The sequence below is a fragment of the Acanthochromis polyacanthus genome, chromosome 1, assembly GCF_021347895.1.
Source record: "Acanthochromis polyacanthus isolate Apoly-LR-REF ecotype Palm Island chromosome 1, KAUST_Apoly_ChrSc, whole genome shotgun sequence".
Taxonomy (NCBI): Eukaryota; Metazoa; Chordata; class Actinopteri; family Pomacentridae; genus Acanthochromis; species Acanthochromis polyacanthus.
Genome location: NC_067113.1, coordinates 51,803,870 through 51,818,660, shown reverse-complemented (window position 1 = coordinate 51,818,660; position 14,791 = coordinate 51,803,870). Strand labels below are relative to the sequence as shown.

General features: G+C 40.2%; 1 protein-coding gene across 1 annotated transcript in view; it reads left to right on the top strand.

Annotated features, from left to right (window-relative positions):
• Positions 1-14,791, top strand: part of plxna4 (plexin A4) — a 252,777-nt gene that overhangs the window by 24,956 nt on the left and 213,030 nt on the right. The window contains 1 exon segment of the mRNA XM_022195665.2: positions 1,375-2,723. Coding sequence (XP_022051357.2) covers positions 1,479-2,723 — 1,245 coding nt within the window. The 5' untranslated portion in view covers positions 1,375-1,478.

Below are 14,791 nucleotides of genomic sequence, written 5' to 3'. Positions count from 1 at the left end.
GGAAACAGTAATTACATTATTCTGTCTCCTTTGGAATTTGAGATCAAGTATGTTATTTTTCTGAGTAAGAATCTGACTAAAAGGATCTCATATTTTTATTACCAATATAACAAAGCAGTGACATGGAAATTAAATGCTCAAAGCTTTACACACTTATTTTGAATCAAGTTAATTCTTGATCTGCATATCGTAAACTCAGTTTTTTCTTTTTGTGAAGGACAGTTTGAAATATGTAACAAAATGCTGATTATTGTATTTCCACATTACAGTAACAACATTTTGTTTTCACCATAATTTAGGTTTATTACAGCAGACAAATATTGTGGCATTCCAGTACAAGTTGTGACTTGGATTATTGGACTTCTTTTTTTGTTGTTGTGTGTCTTTGTGTTGCTTGGATGCTACCCAGGTGAACACCTCTAAGCATGACACCCACCTTGCCACTGGAGAGGTATAATGAGTAGACAGTTCATAGAGAACACCATGTTTACAGGAAATGCTGCAATTGGTACTTGATAATCAGTGCTTGTGTGTCTTAAACTCTGTGCTACATGCTTTGACAGTATACATAACAGTTCTAACCACTAAATGCATTTTTATTTGTAATTTAATTTTTTCAGGTAGTTTGTGTATAATGCTGAGACTTTGCAAATTACCGAAGGACCATAGGGAAGCTTTTTTCTGCTACCACTTGCATTTCCTGCCTAATCGTTCATTTTCCCCCCCTATACACCTCCTTTACCATACGCACGCGTGCGTGCATGCATGTGTATGTAGGTATGTTAAAGGGAGAAGGAAGGTCCTTTTCTCTCTCCTGGCAGTGTCAGCAGGTGAGGTACCCTATTGGGAGAAAAGAGAGAAATCGCCAAAGCATGCAAATTGCTACTCCAAGGGGAGAATCAATTAGGTGTATAGTGGCTGAAGCAGAAAGACAAGAAGGGGTGGAGAGGGGCAGGGGTCCATGCAGAGAGATGGTGCAGAGCCGTGCTGATCACCTCCTCTGAGACGATGCATTACTCCGCCTCTTCTGTCACCTTCATCCTCCAGCCGTTCTTCTGGCTGGAGCTATCTCTGAACACTGCCTTTGTAAGCGCTATTGTACTTCAGCCTAATTTCTTTTCTTTTTTTTTTTTTTTTGCCTAGCCCATTTCTTCTCCAATTATAGATTGCTCTGGAGTCTCAAATGTATGGCCTCTTCACCTGTTTTACTCATTAAGATGTTCTGCTCCAATCTGTGCCAGATAAAATTAGAGCACAGATCGCAGAATAATTTTTATACACACAATGAAGATCTATCAATACCCTGTGACAGTTGCCTTGAATGAAATACACATGTTGCTGGTTTTCACCAAGTTCTGTCTCTTTTCTCTGTAGGTACATAATGTCCTCCATCTCAAGAGAGGCTTGATCCTGACTGGCCAACAGTACTGGACTGTGCCTCCATCCCTCTCCTCACCAGTCCCACCCTGAGCACAGCCATGATGCCCCTCACCAGGATACGGACCTATGCTTTTGTATGCTGCTTCCTGTCTAGTCTGGTGCTTCCTGTGACATCACAGACAGTAGTGCAAGCCCCACAGGCTCATAGTGCCGGCTCCCAAGTGATCACAGCGTTGCTTCAGGAGGAGGAGTATGCATCATTTCATGCTGAGAATCCTGAGTGGACATTTAACCATTTGGCGGTGGACTATCGCAATGGCAATGTTTATTTAGGAGCTGTAAATCGCATATACAAACTGTCCCCTGGCTTAGAGGTCCAGGTGTCCCATGAGACTGGCCCAGATGAAGACAACCGTAAGTGCTACCCACCACGTATTGTTCAGCCGTGCAGTGAGCCACTTACACTCACCAACAATGTCAACAAGATGCTTCTTATGGACTACAGGGAGAACCGGCTGCTGGCTTGTGGCAGCCTCTACCAGGGCATTTGCAAACTCCTTCGTCTTGATGACCTCTTCAAACTAGGAGAGCCCTTCCACAAGAAGGAGCACTACCTCTCTGGTGTTAATGAGAGTGGCTCTGTGTTTGGCGTCATTGTTTCTTATGGCAATGCCTCACCAGACATGCTGTTTGTAGCCACAGCAGTGGATGGCAAGCCTGAGTACTTCCCTACCATCTCTAGCCGAAAGTTGGCCAGAAACTCAGAGGAGGATGGCATGTTTGCCTACGTCTTCCATGATGAGTTTGTGGCCTCTATGATTAAGATCCCTTCAGATACCTTCACTGTCATCCCAGACTTTGACATATACTACATTTATGGCTTTGCCAGTGGGAGCTTTGTCTATTTTCTGACTTTGCAGCCTGAAATGGGAGGTGGACCAACCACTGGTTCCTCCTCTGCTGGTCGGGAACAAGTGTACACTTCCAAAATAGTCCGCCTCTGCAAGGCAGACACTGCATTCAACTCCTATGTGGAGGTGCCTATTGGATGCATTAGTGGCAATGTGGAGTATCGATTACTTGAGGCGGCCTACCTGTCAAAAGCTGGCGCTATCCTGGCACGGTCACTCGATGTGGCACCAGATGATGATGTGCTGTTTGCTGTCTTCTCAAAAGGCCAAAAGAGACGTCCTCGGCAGGCCTCCCAGGACTCTGCACTGTGTGTTTTCTCTCTGCGAAAGATCAACGAGAAAATCAAGGAAAGGTTGCAGTCCTGCTACAAGGGAGAGGGCACACTGGACCTGGCTTGGCTCAAAGTCAAAGATATTCCCTGCAGCAGTGCGGTGAGTACTGTTAGAGCACACAGTTTGTAACTTTGTAGGTTCACCAAATTAATGAGAGCACTAGGAAAGTGCGAGAACAAGTCAAACTCTGAAGAACACCAAACAGTCGAAATGCTGATGTTGCAGTGCAGAATAAGAGGACTCTATTGGTAGATCTTAATTATTCCACATGTCCTGCGCCTGTACATGTACACTGTGTACTGCATTATGTATTATAAGATCCAGTGCTATAGCCTCTTCCAGAACAGTAGGTGTTGCACATTTCTGTCAGGAGAAAAACTGATCAAACCCACTCATTTAGGAATAGCGCATAAAACTGCATAAGGAAAACAAATCGCAGATGATTTCTTGTTGTTTGTAATAATTTATGATTGAAGGACATTACAGGTGAGTATATACTAGGAACGAGTTTTGACAGCACTTTCCCATGTTACTATAATGAGCTTGGGTGCTCTGCGGGAGAGCTTCACTAACACTGTGTTCTTGGGTGGGTTCAAGCTCCATCCCATTACGATGAGATGTTAACCATCCACTGCCTCTTTTAATCCGCTCACCCTTTAAACAATGTAGCTGAATGCTCAGCCAAATTACCATAATTCCATTCTCCATAACAGCATTACAAATTCAGTGATTCAGTTCATTTGATTTCTCACTTTGTGCACATAAAAAACAAGGTTAAATTGGGTGTTACATGTTTAGACCTCCTTCAGAAGCAGCCAAAGCTGTTTCATGCGTTTTTGTCTCTTGATCTCATATTACACCATTAATAAAAGCTATGAACCTGAAGAAATAGGAAATTACCTTGATCAGAGTACATTTGTTCTTCTTCGTCTACATTGCAGGCCTGGTTAAATATGTATTTGCCAAATTTAAGGTAAAACTGCACTCTGAACTTCTGGTTTTCACTGTGAAAATCAGTCAAAGGTATATCATTTCAGATGGATGTTTGAAACGCTTTGCATGTCTTTGGTACATTTTTTGTTCTGTAACCTATAGATAATTACAGAAACTGCAATTACTGTATGTATAATAACGCACTAGAATATTTGACAAAAAACAGAATAATTATTATGATAATAGCACTTTATCTTCCCTACTCAGTCCAGTCATCATTATTACCAAAAGATAGAAATACCTCTAAGAATTTGATGACTTTGTTATGGTCATATTTCAGGAACATAAATTTCCTTCCCATGCTGCACAGACCATATTGTTTTGACCTTTGTCATGCACGATGCAGAGACATTATGAAGTTGACCCTCTCCTGCGTTTGGTTCTGGAATCACTGTGTTTATCTATTAATCTGTCTCTGGCACAGCACACGTGCCAGGGCGCCTTTGTCTGCTGCTTGAGGGTCTGATAAATCATGCCTGGGGTGGAGCTGTCAGCAGGGAAAGGAAGTGTGAGGGAGCACACAGGGGTTAGCGCTGAGGAATGATGCCATTTCAGCATGCGCCAACGCATAAATTAGACCCTGCTGAACAAGTGACGGTGGACTCTGCAGGAGATAGATAAACTCTGACACACATACACACACGTGCCATCACACTTGTAAGTTTGGCTACTGGAGGAATGGACATGGTGGCTTTTCAAAGCTGAGAGATTTTTGATAAAGTAGAGTAATGGCGCTACATGCATTGTTTTATGGTATACTTATTGAATTATGTTACTGCAATCTAGAGAAGACAGATTTAAGTTGACACTACAGCCATAAATAGTCATATTTAAATGCATGTATAAATTTAGATAAATCAGATGTTGAAGGTTTATCATTTCAACATTAGTAGATGTAAATATGTCCAATATATATTTTCTTTTATTTACCAAATTCAAATTAGATAAATGTTAAAGAACCTATAGTATTTACTTCTGCCCCCCCTTTCCTTTGGTGTTATGCAACTTTAAAAGTTTTCAAACTTACAAAGCCCAGAGTGTCCACAAACGCTGAAAAACACTGCTCCTTACCTGCCTGAATCACCTTGTTTAAAGTCCAGGCTTTTCTTCAGTTAATTTTTTTTTTCCCGCCATGTAACACATTTGCATAACACCTGCCTAGCAGCTAGTTTGGAACACAGTCAACAAAGAATTAGCAGCTTCCTCACAGTCTGGCTTTATTTCCTCACTCGAGTTGCTTCGGTTCGGGCTCCATCCCTATACTCAGATCTAGGGTTATGTTTTGTTAAACCAGCTGACCAATTACAGCAGACCTTAGAGTCAGCACCTAATACAAATTGTTACAGACACAGGGTAAGAAGAAAAGGTGTACAGTATAAGCAAAATGTCATTTTTTGAACATTAAATCAGATAAACATATTCTTGTGAACTCCATAAATGCAGTTATAAACCTGTACATGTGCTTTATAAGAACTAAAGAGTTGTAAGCAAATATTATTTCCACCCCATGTGTGCCTGTGATGGATGGCTGTCTTTCTAATATCCCATGGCTGATTTTTATGAATCGTTGGTTATTACTTTTAGATTAATTCCTTCACTGCTTTAAATGATGCATGAGTGGGAGCCCTGTGCCTCAGATATCATCAGAAATGTAGTTTAAACTCATCGTTCACATCCTCTCGAATCTGTATGTCCCTTGGGTGTACAGTAGAGAGCTAACAAAGTATGCCGACACATGCGCACAATCTTAAACATAGCAAACAAGGTTGCTTTGGGAATTGTGGAAGGCAGACTGCTTTTTGGATTCCTGTACTCAGAAGACTCTCTAATTGAGGAGTCGCATAAAAATCAAAGATGGCTTACTTGCTCCATTACAACTCTTACACGTTTCTTACACAAGCTTGCCCTGTTTCCTATTTGCTCCAGAAAAAAAAAAAAAGTTAAAGATCTAATAGAGATTCATGTTTTGGATAAAATATGAAATTCGGACTGAAGTCTGCATTTAAAAGTTGCAGTGTGCATATGTCTAATTTTTGTATAAATATTTTTTATAAAAGTGGCTTTTCAGATGCAATTGACTAGTGTAGCACATTAGATATCTGCAAGTTCAATTCATTATCAACATTTAAAACACATTAGTAACTGAGTATGATGTGCTGCAGACTTCTGTTAAAGAGCATTTTCTCCACATATTGATTGCCACTCTTTACTACTAGAGGCATTTTCTCATCTTGCAGGTTTCTGCAGGGAGATCATGTTTATTATACATTGCAGTGGTCAATGGTCACAAGCAGCAGCTTTTAAAGAACTATTCTAGTCCTTCATAGTCAACAGAGCATTCCAAACAAGCCGCTGTGACCAAAACTCCCACTATCCCTTAAACTGTAGTAAAAAAAAAAAAAAAATGACATGGACAAAATATAGACCATTAAATTTTTTAAAATTGTGTCACTATGTCGGCTGTTAGTGCTAGAGGAAACTTAGATGAGAAGGAGCCTTGTATTAAGGGCATGCCCCTTTATCTTACCCTCTTCATCGCTCAGTATCTTCCGTTCTCTCACACTATGCTCCCTGTTTTTCGCTTTCTTTAATGCTTTTTTTCTCAGTCTTTCAAATGGTATCGTATTTCGAACATGATGTGTTTTTCCTCCAATTAGGGAGAGGATGAACAGCCTCCAGGCTCATTAGACTAGTCTGGCTGTATGGGCCAACATGTACACACACAGAGACGCACACAATTTTGAAATGGATGAAACACATTCAGAGCAAATGTGGATAGCCTTAACCACTGTCTCTGCTAGAACATATGCATAACGGCCAAAACCACAATAATCCCTTGCTTCTATAGGCGCCCGTTGTTTTCCAGCAATCTGGCAAAAAAATTAATGCTCATAAATGATAAATAACTTGAAGATATAACGAAGAAATTGATGTTTTAAACTTGAATATTTTGGGGAAAAAATGTGTGTAGCTACTTTAAAGTAAGGATGTTTAATAAAGCCAAAACAAAATGTCTTGTTTTCTTTACTTATTTTTTTAGAAATTGCATACTGTAGTGTTTTTATTTACACTTCATTCAAAAATGCATCATTTATATTTTTTACAATGTGTGTCCTGCAATGATGAGTAATGAAATCATCACACCAAGTACGACTGTGTGCAAGGACACAAACACATTTACAGGACATACCGGCCTACAGGCCTACATATAAAATCGCTTGCACTTGTCAGACCTTTGATGCCTTACACTATCTTTAAGAGGCTTTCAGTCATAGTGGTGGAGATGCAAACAGGGAGAAATAGAGAACAAAAAGGAATTTACAGGGATTGCGAGAGCAGAAGAGAGGATAGATGGAAAGAGACGGAGTGTGTGTGTGTGGGGGTGCTTCCTCTCTCCCCCAAATGGCCATGCTTGGCTGAGCCACATAATGCGTGCTCAACAGTATAAGTCTGCAAAGGGCCTGCATCCATAGATCATTGTGAAGTGGCATGTGACCTATAAAAAAACCGCTGCCTGTTCCCTCCATGTTCACTGTGTCAGCAGAAAAAAACAGAACAACAAAACAGTGGGATTGCAATAAATTCACTCTGCTCTCTTTTCCCTCTCATCCTTGATTCATTGCTCGCTTCCCATGCCACTCTCCTCTCTCTTTGCCCCTCGTTCTCTCCACATACTTATAACAATACTTGCCATCGTCACTTCTTCTCATTCTCTTTGAATCTGCACTGCTGTCTCCTTGACTTCCTCTTGCAATGCTTTCCTTAAGCACAGACTGAAACGCAACCCCCCCAAACATGGATGAGAAAATTACAAGGTCGTCTGTAAGTCTCTGACAGGCTACGGCCATCCCCTCATCCCTTCTGCTAATGATCATTAATTACATGTCATTAACTAACATGCCACGGGCTATTCTTTCACATTTGTCATGTGCTATCGACTTCACATTCTGAATTCACTCCAATTAATTAGATTATTCTACTCGGCTGCTGCTGTTTCTTTGAGTCTTTTTCTTGATCTCTCTCACAGGCCCCCAACACGTGCTCATCCCTCCCTTGTTTCATCCTTCACTTGAAAGGAACTCTTAGAATATTCTCTGTCTTCCCGTCATTCTCGCTTTTCATGTTATTGGCTTTTCTTTCCTCGGTTTTGTTCTGTGTTTGACCAACCTTTGGATGATTATGTCTCCTTTGCTGGTCATCTCCATCCCTCCTCTCCTTGATTGCGGAGCTTAATCAGTGACTGGCTGCCACCGCCACTGCTGATGAGTCAGTCTAGGCCACATCCTCAGGAAGGGAAAGGCTCGCAGATTCATTAAGGACATCCAGACTGCCCCCCCCCCCACCTCCCCACTTCACTTCACCCCACTCCACTTCACCCCACTCCATCCACATATCCGCTATCCTGCTTGCTGGCTGGCTCGCTAATTAAATCTCCATACATGATACCACTTGCTAAAGGTCAGAATCCATCACAATATCATTATTCTGTGATTAAACAAGTGTCTCCCACTTCCTTCGTGCTGGTTGGCCTCAGCCTGAAAACATGGACTGAATTTGGAAGCTTCAGTTCTTTCTCCACTTGTTTCTGTTTGTCAAGTATTTAAAAATCATTCTGTACTCCGTCTTTTCCCATTAGTTCTTAGATTCCCCAGGAAGCAGGACCATAAAATGTTTAAAAGTAAATTTTCAGAATATTTGGGATGCATCATATTGGATTGTTGCTGGCATCAGGTATGCCAATATTTTCCAACTCATCTTGGCTGAATGCCAATACTGATATATGCACATATTTTCTACACCTAATTGCAGAGAACATCAGGTCTCTCGTGTAGCGGAGTGAACATATTGTTATACCTACTCTTATCGTGATGGCCCACCGACAGATGCAGAAATAAAATGCAATACTTGTCAACTGTACACATTCACTTAGCACTATAGGAAAACTACTTTACCTTGCTTGTAAAACATGTTGTATTTATATTCATTGAACATTTTCAAATGAAACAGTTTGCTTTTAGCCTGACAGCTACCTCATGCCTGTCAGTGTTCATTTACAGCTGATGCCATGTTTTCATTTTTAAGCTAATTCATTGTGCAGCTCTGCAAAATATACTGTTGTCTACCAAGCTATATAAAATGTAGAACACCAAATCTGCTAATCCACTTCAACTACTAATACAGTAAATCCCAGTCATTGACAAATCCATTACGGTTGTCATAGTCTTATATGATTCATTACATCATAGATTCTTTTATCATTAAAAAAACAAAATACGATAGCTGTTGTATTGGATTGCAAAGGATGTAACTGACTAACAGCTAATAAACAAATGAACCCTGATGGTAAGGTTGGTAATGCATGCTGACTTGTTTTGGAAGAAAATAAATCTCCCTACTAATCATTCTGGGAAGAAATAATGATTTTATGCCAGTACATAGTGGAGAGGAAATAATGGATTAGGAAGTAATCTGAAACCCCTATTCTGGTTTGTGGATTTCCTTTTTCTCTCCACTCCTGCACCTCTTGAACTCCCATCTTTCCTGCGATGGCCTCCTATCTGTTGTAGCCAATCCTTAGTTTCATTCTAAATTTGTCATGCTATTTTGTTAGTTCCTGACTTGATTGTTTTCTCTAACGTATATTTATCAACTGTTATAGCTGTTCAGCACAAACAAAAATTGACAGAATATCACAGGCTGCCTCCTTATATTAAAACCTGCCAACAGAGCACACAAGTAAATCAACTTTGCTGTAGGTGTGTGTCCAGTCTAATGTACTCATACAAAACAATGTATGCAAATTTGCTGCAGTTTAAGTGTTAATATTAATGTGTACAACGGTAACAATCTGAATTTGGGTACACACACACACACACACACACACACACATATACACACATATATAATTTCCTCCCAACAAGCTCAATGAGTCTCATCTTCCTTCACTGTTCGCCAAACCTCCTTATGTGTTGACCTCACTCCTGTGTATCTTCTTCACTGTAGACCATAGACCGTATGCTGCAGACAGACTTTAGGTTTATTACCACCACCTATAGGGCTGGAGCGTTCATCAGCGTTACCGGTGTGTCACAAACTAGGGAACTTTATTTAACGCGTTATTTCTCGAAATTAACACGTTAAAGTCCCAGCCCTAATATATATATATATATATACATATATATATATATATATATATATATATATGTATGTGTATGTATGTGTGTATATATATATATATATGTATGTGTATGTATGTGTGTATATATATATGTATGTATATGTGTGTGTGTGTGTGTGTATTGTATCTTTCTTCAGTCCTAATTGTGACTGGTTTTCGAAACCATCCCCAGGGCACTATGCAGAGGAGAAGTTAAATCTACGTGGTGACAGCTCTTGAAGTTCACGTTGACACTTGTGCATTCAGACTGAATTTTGAGCATGATTCAGTCAGAGCGCTGCAAAAAAAAAAAGCTCCTTCTTTTGGAACACCCTGTGGATACCATAACAAAGCAGCAAAGAGCAGTGAACCCCAGGCATCAGAAGCTGATTCACAATGACTCCAGCTCATATAGTTCACATCTGACTTTGAGAAGAATAATTCAGGTTTTATGTTGAGGCAGCTTTCACAAAAAGGAAGTCTTTACTTTACTTTGAATATCCTATGGAGCTGTTCCTGTCTCTCCTCATACAATGTTATTCATTTTGGAGATCATTAATTTTTCCTTCCACATACTGGATTCATTGGTCCACAATTCATCCAAGGTTATTTGCCTTGGACATATACTCTTCATCTTGACCTCTGCAATCTGTTGCCATTGTGCTTCTGTCTTATTTGATTCTATTTGTGCTTTAAAGAAGCATCTAAAAGCCCAAATAGATCCTCTGATACCTAATAGATTGGACAGTGTCCAGATTAGTTTTTGTCAAAAAGGGAAAAGTCAAAATCATTCATGAAAACGGGATGCAACATGTGGAAGGTTGTGCCTAAATGTCAGGAGTGAATAACAAAACATGAGGCATAAAGAAGAGGGTGCACAGAGTTGGCACGGTATTTTTAGTCAAGTTTCAGAGTGAATTGTGAATTGCACGGTTTACTTTTTGTGCCTTTACTTCAGTGTGTGTGTGTGTGTGTAGTGGTATTTTCTGTCAGAAGTTGGTAGTGTAGTGGAGGATACCATGGATCAGTAGTTGGACATGTCTCGGCACAGTCTGATACACACACTCTTACAGTCACACCGACAACTGAAGGGTAGAGGTTCATTTAAACTTGTGAAATCAAACATTGTAGCTGAATCAAAATGGTAACCACAATCAATCTTAGAATTGTAGAAGAACGGAAAAGCCAAAACAAAGGTATTTTCAGCAATCAAATTGTAATTGCTAGTGACCTTTCATACACTGACTTTCCTAACTTCCACTGGGAATGAGTGTCCACTGGGATTTTGTTCCCCTAATCTTTGTGACAGTTCCTAGGTTCTCTATGCAGGAAGGCTTCTTTGCCATCACTCTGATGTTAAGCTCCCTCCAGAATATTTGTTTTCTGTTAACCATTTCTTGACCACTTTTGTACCACTGTATGTTTCAGATTATAGTTTTCTTGGAATGTTCAATACTGCCCAAGGCCAAATTTTCTGCAGACTGCCTGATGTTTTCCTCCAGAATGACTTTTGGCTTCCTGTCTCGCCTTGTGAGATTTTTAAACTTTAGCCCTGCCTTTCGGTTGACTAGTAACTTACCAGAGAACTACTACATAGACTACTCTCTACTTTTACAGTGTTACAGTGCTATAGCAGATAGTAAAAATTACCAAGACGATTTGGAATGACATAAACACTTGTATTTTCTCAAAAGCTTGAGACCGTTTTAAGAGGTATGAATAATTTTCTAAAATGAAACATTTAAAGAAGAAAAAAAAATATTTGTAAGCATCAGCACATGTCTGAATATTGGCTGATAAATGGTTAAGTGTAAAATAAATGTTTTTTTTTTTTGCTTTTGTTGAAATCTATGGATTCTGATAAGTCTTTGCTGAACATTTTGTAGTGAACAGAATCTGGGTGATGCAAACACTTATTGCATATAAAAACAACAAAACTGTTTGTCTTGACTTGTACTAACAATATTTAGCTAAATATCTTGTAGTAAAGAAATTTTAAAATGTGTATGCCAAATCAACCCTTCAAAGAAATCACATGCTTTGGTGCCATTGACCGTTCTTTTGCCTATCTAGATCTATAGTGAATCATAAATTGTAAGTAATGAATATTGTTTTGGTATGTTTTACTTCAAAGTGGCTCAATGTACCTGCAGGAATCATACAACCAGTGTTTTACTATAGGGAAGCTGAATGTTTACACTATATCTTGCAATGAACACTGCAAACCCACCTAGTCATGACATAATTCTCTAGTGCCACAATCGCCCTGGCAGGTTAGTCATTTAGCACAGTATGGCAAGAGGAAAATAGTTGATGACCAAGCGGCTAATTGTACAATGAGCAGCTACTATGATACATTTTTTTTCCCCTCATTTGACTCCAGTCATTCTTTAAAGAAAAGGTTTCCTGCAAAATCATCAATGACTCTACAGTAGAACAAGCTAATCGCGACTAACAAATGTTGCATAATGAATTTTTGGAATAAAGGAAGAGCAGTTTAGGCACACTAGAATGGATTGGTGAAGAAGTCATTGAAAAGCCACAGGCTGTGTAATAACTGCAATAAAACAGAATATCTGGAAATGTAAGAAAATGGTCTCTTTGGAGCCTCCAATGGTTGAGCAGTGCCATGAAGTAAAACGTCTGTGGTTTAACGTGTGTCATTAACTTCGTGAACTTGCGGCCAATGGAATGGGCCCTCACAACAGTGCAAGGAGCTCAGATTAGGCCATACATCAGAGAACGTTGGAGAGCGGATCTCTTTCAATCCCCCAATAATCGCATTGAGCAACTCTCGCTTTTGCGCGCGCCCACTGCCCCCTCTCTTTTTCTCCAGTCTGTATCTGCTGATCCCTCTGCACAGTCCAGAAGAGAGCTCTCTTTGTGCTGGTGCTGGCAGCCAGACAGAAGCAGAGAGATGGATACGGCTGAGAGTGACCTGATTCTGCCTCAGTGCCTGGCCTCTGTCCAAATACGGAGACTCTGCTCTCTTGTCTCTCTGTCTTTAGGGAGGAACCCTCCATCTTTCTCCTCAGTTGCTACGCTGCGGGATGCTGGCTGAAATACCTGTCGGGCTTGACCAAGAAATGGATTTGTGTTTTATAGGTTTAACTCACTGGAGTAGCTCGTCTGCTGCTAATCAGTCAGTGGGCTAATTTTCTGATGTGTAAAACTAATTTTACCTGCACCAGTAATAATTAGTTTCAATATCAGCAGCACCCAGCAACAGAGAGGTTTGAACCCTCATTCACCGTTTTACTTTCTTTAATCTGTGTGTAGAAATTGATCAATATAAGAAGGAGAAAATTAAAGGTCAAGATGGATGATCTCTGGCCGTCAGTGCTATGACTTGTACAGCAAGGGCCATTGGAAGTTAAGAGAAAAACGGTTGACTGAAAAAAGCATTAAAATATTAAGCTCTGAGTCTGAAACTGCTTTAATTAGGAGGTTTGAGAGGAACAAAAAGGGCATAAAACATGATGGAAGCAGCGACAGCAGTGTCTTAGTGTCAGACAACGTCAAGGGCTACATTGATATTTGGCTTTCTGACTCGAGACGTCTCTGGCATCTCAACTACAAATGTCATGTTTTGGTGGTGGCATAATGAAAATGTGTCTGCTTCCTGAAAGGGCTGACAAGCAAAGTATGTTTCATTAGATTTCCGAACAGAGAACAGAGATGGTGGTGATTGGCAACCGGTAGAAATAATATAGCAAGTGCTGGCAGCAAGGATGCACATAAGAACGCCCTCTTCTTGCACACGCATCTCCCTTTACTTATACAGACAGACAGATACGAAGGGACTTTTTTTGGAAATGATGAAACACTTTTTTGGAAATGTAATTAAACTTTGGAGAGATGCATTCACCTTTATTATCCACTGAGGAAGCTTTCAATCATCAAAGCCACAAATATGAGAAAATATTCCATCCTGCTTTTGATACACCCTGTTAACCTTTGAACCCAAGTATGATAAGCGTCCTTTATGACTGATGATGACATGAAGGTGATTTCTTTCTGACACATGAACAACAAGTAAGAATGAATACATTGAAATGGCATTTCTGATTACTTGAGAAAAGGCATTGGGGGGATGACCCCTTAAGTAGTGACCCTGGTTCTCATCGGAGTGCCATTAGTCTAGCACCACATGAGTTGGAGGAAAGAGAGTGCAGTCTTGGCAGCAGCTCATTCTGAAAAGGTCAAGGGGTGGTGGAGGGGCGGGAAGACAAGGAGTTGGAATAGCAAATTGGAGGTAAATTTGTCCATACCAATGCTTTTGTTGTGCTCTGATATTCATCTTTATTTACTCTTTTTGGCATCTCAGTCTGCATTGGTTACCAATTATATTTCTTGTGTTCATCCGTCTTTGTTCCTTTTCCTTTTAATCTTCATCTTAACCCTCTTTAACATATGACATGATCTTGACCCAAATTTAGGTTATAACTATTGATCATTCCTGCCACTCCATATAATCGCATATCATAGCCCAAAGCTCATGGCCTAGACCCGCCATGTTCCATTTGGCTAATGAAAGCAGATCCCTTATGTCCTCTGTGGCTTGGTCTGACACTTGTGATGATGATTTAGGGATGGGTTGTTTTAACACCCGGTACTTGTAAGATTTATCAAGCGCTCAAAGGGTGCACTTCCAGGAAGAAAAATGGAATGTAGGCCATAAACAAAAGGCATTCTAACCCCTAGAACATCCCACCACTGACAGTTCAACAAGCCAACTGTAGCCAAGTGGTTACTTTTTTGGTCGCATATTCGCATTTAGGCCTCTTCTTTTGCTATACTTGACATGTTCATTTTGTCCTTTAAAGACTGGTGAATATTAAGCTCTCCACAACTTGTTACCATATACCCGTGTATATGCTAGAATCACATGCAAAATAACCTGTCAAAGCTGTGGCTGAGCATGCATTTGTATGTTGAAACTTCAACACTCTGACACAGATTCTGACAGCCAGGGTTATGCATAGTAAACCAAAGGAGCCAATCTCACCAGCCTTTA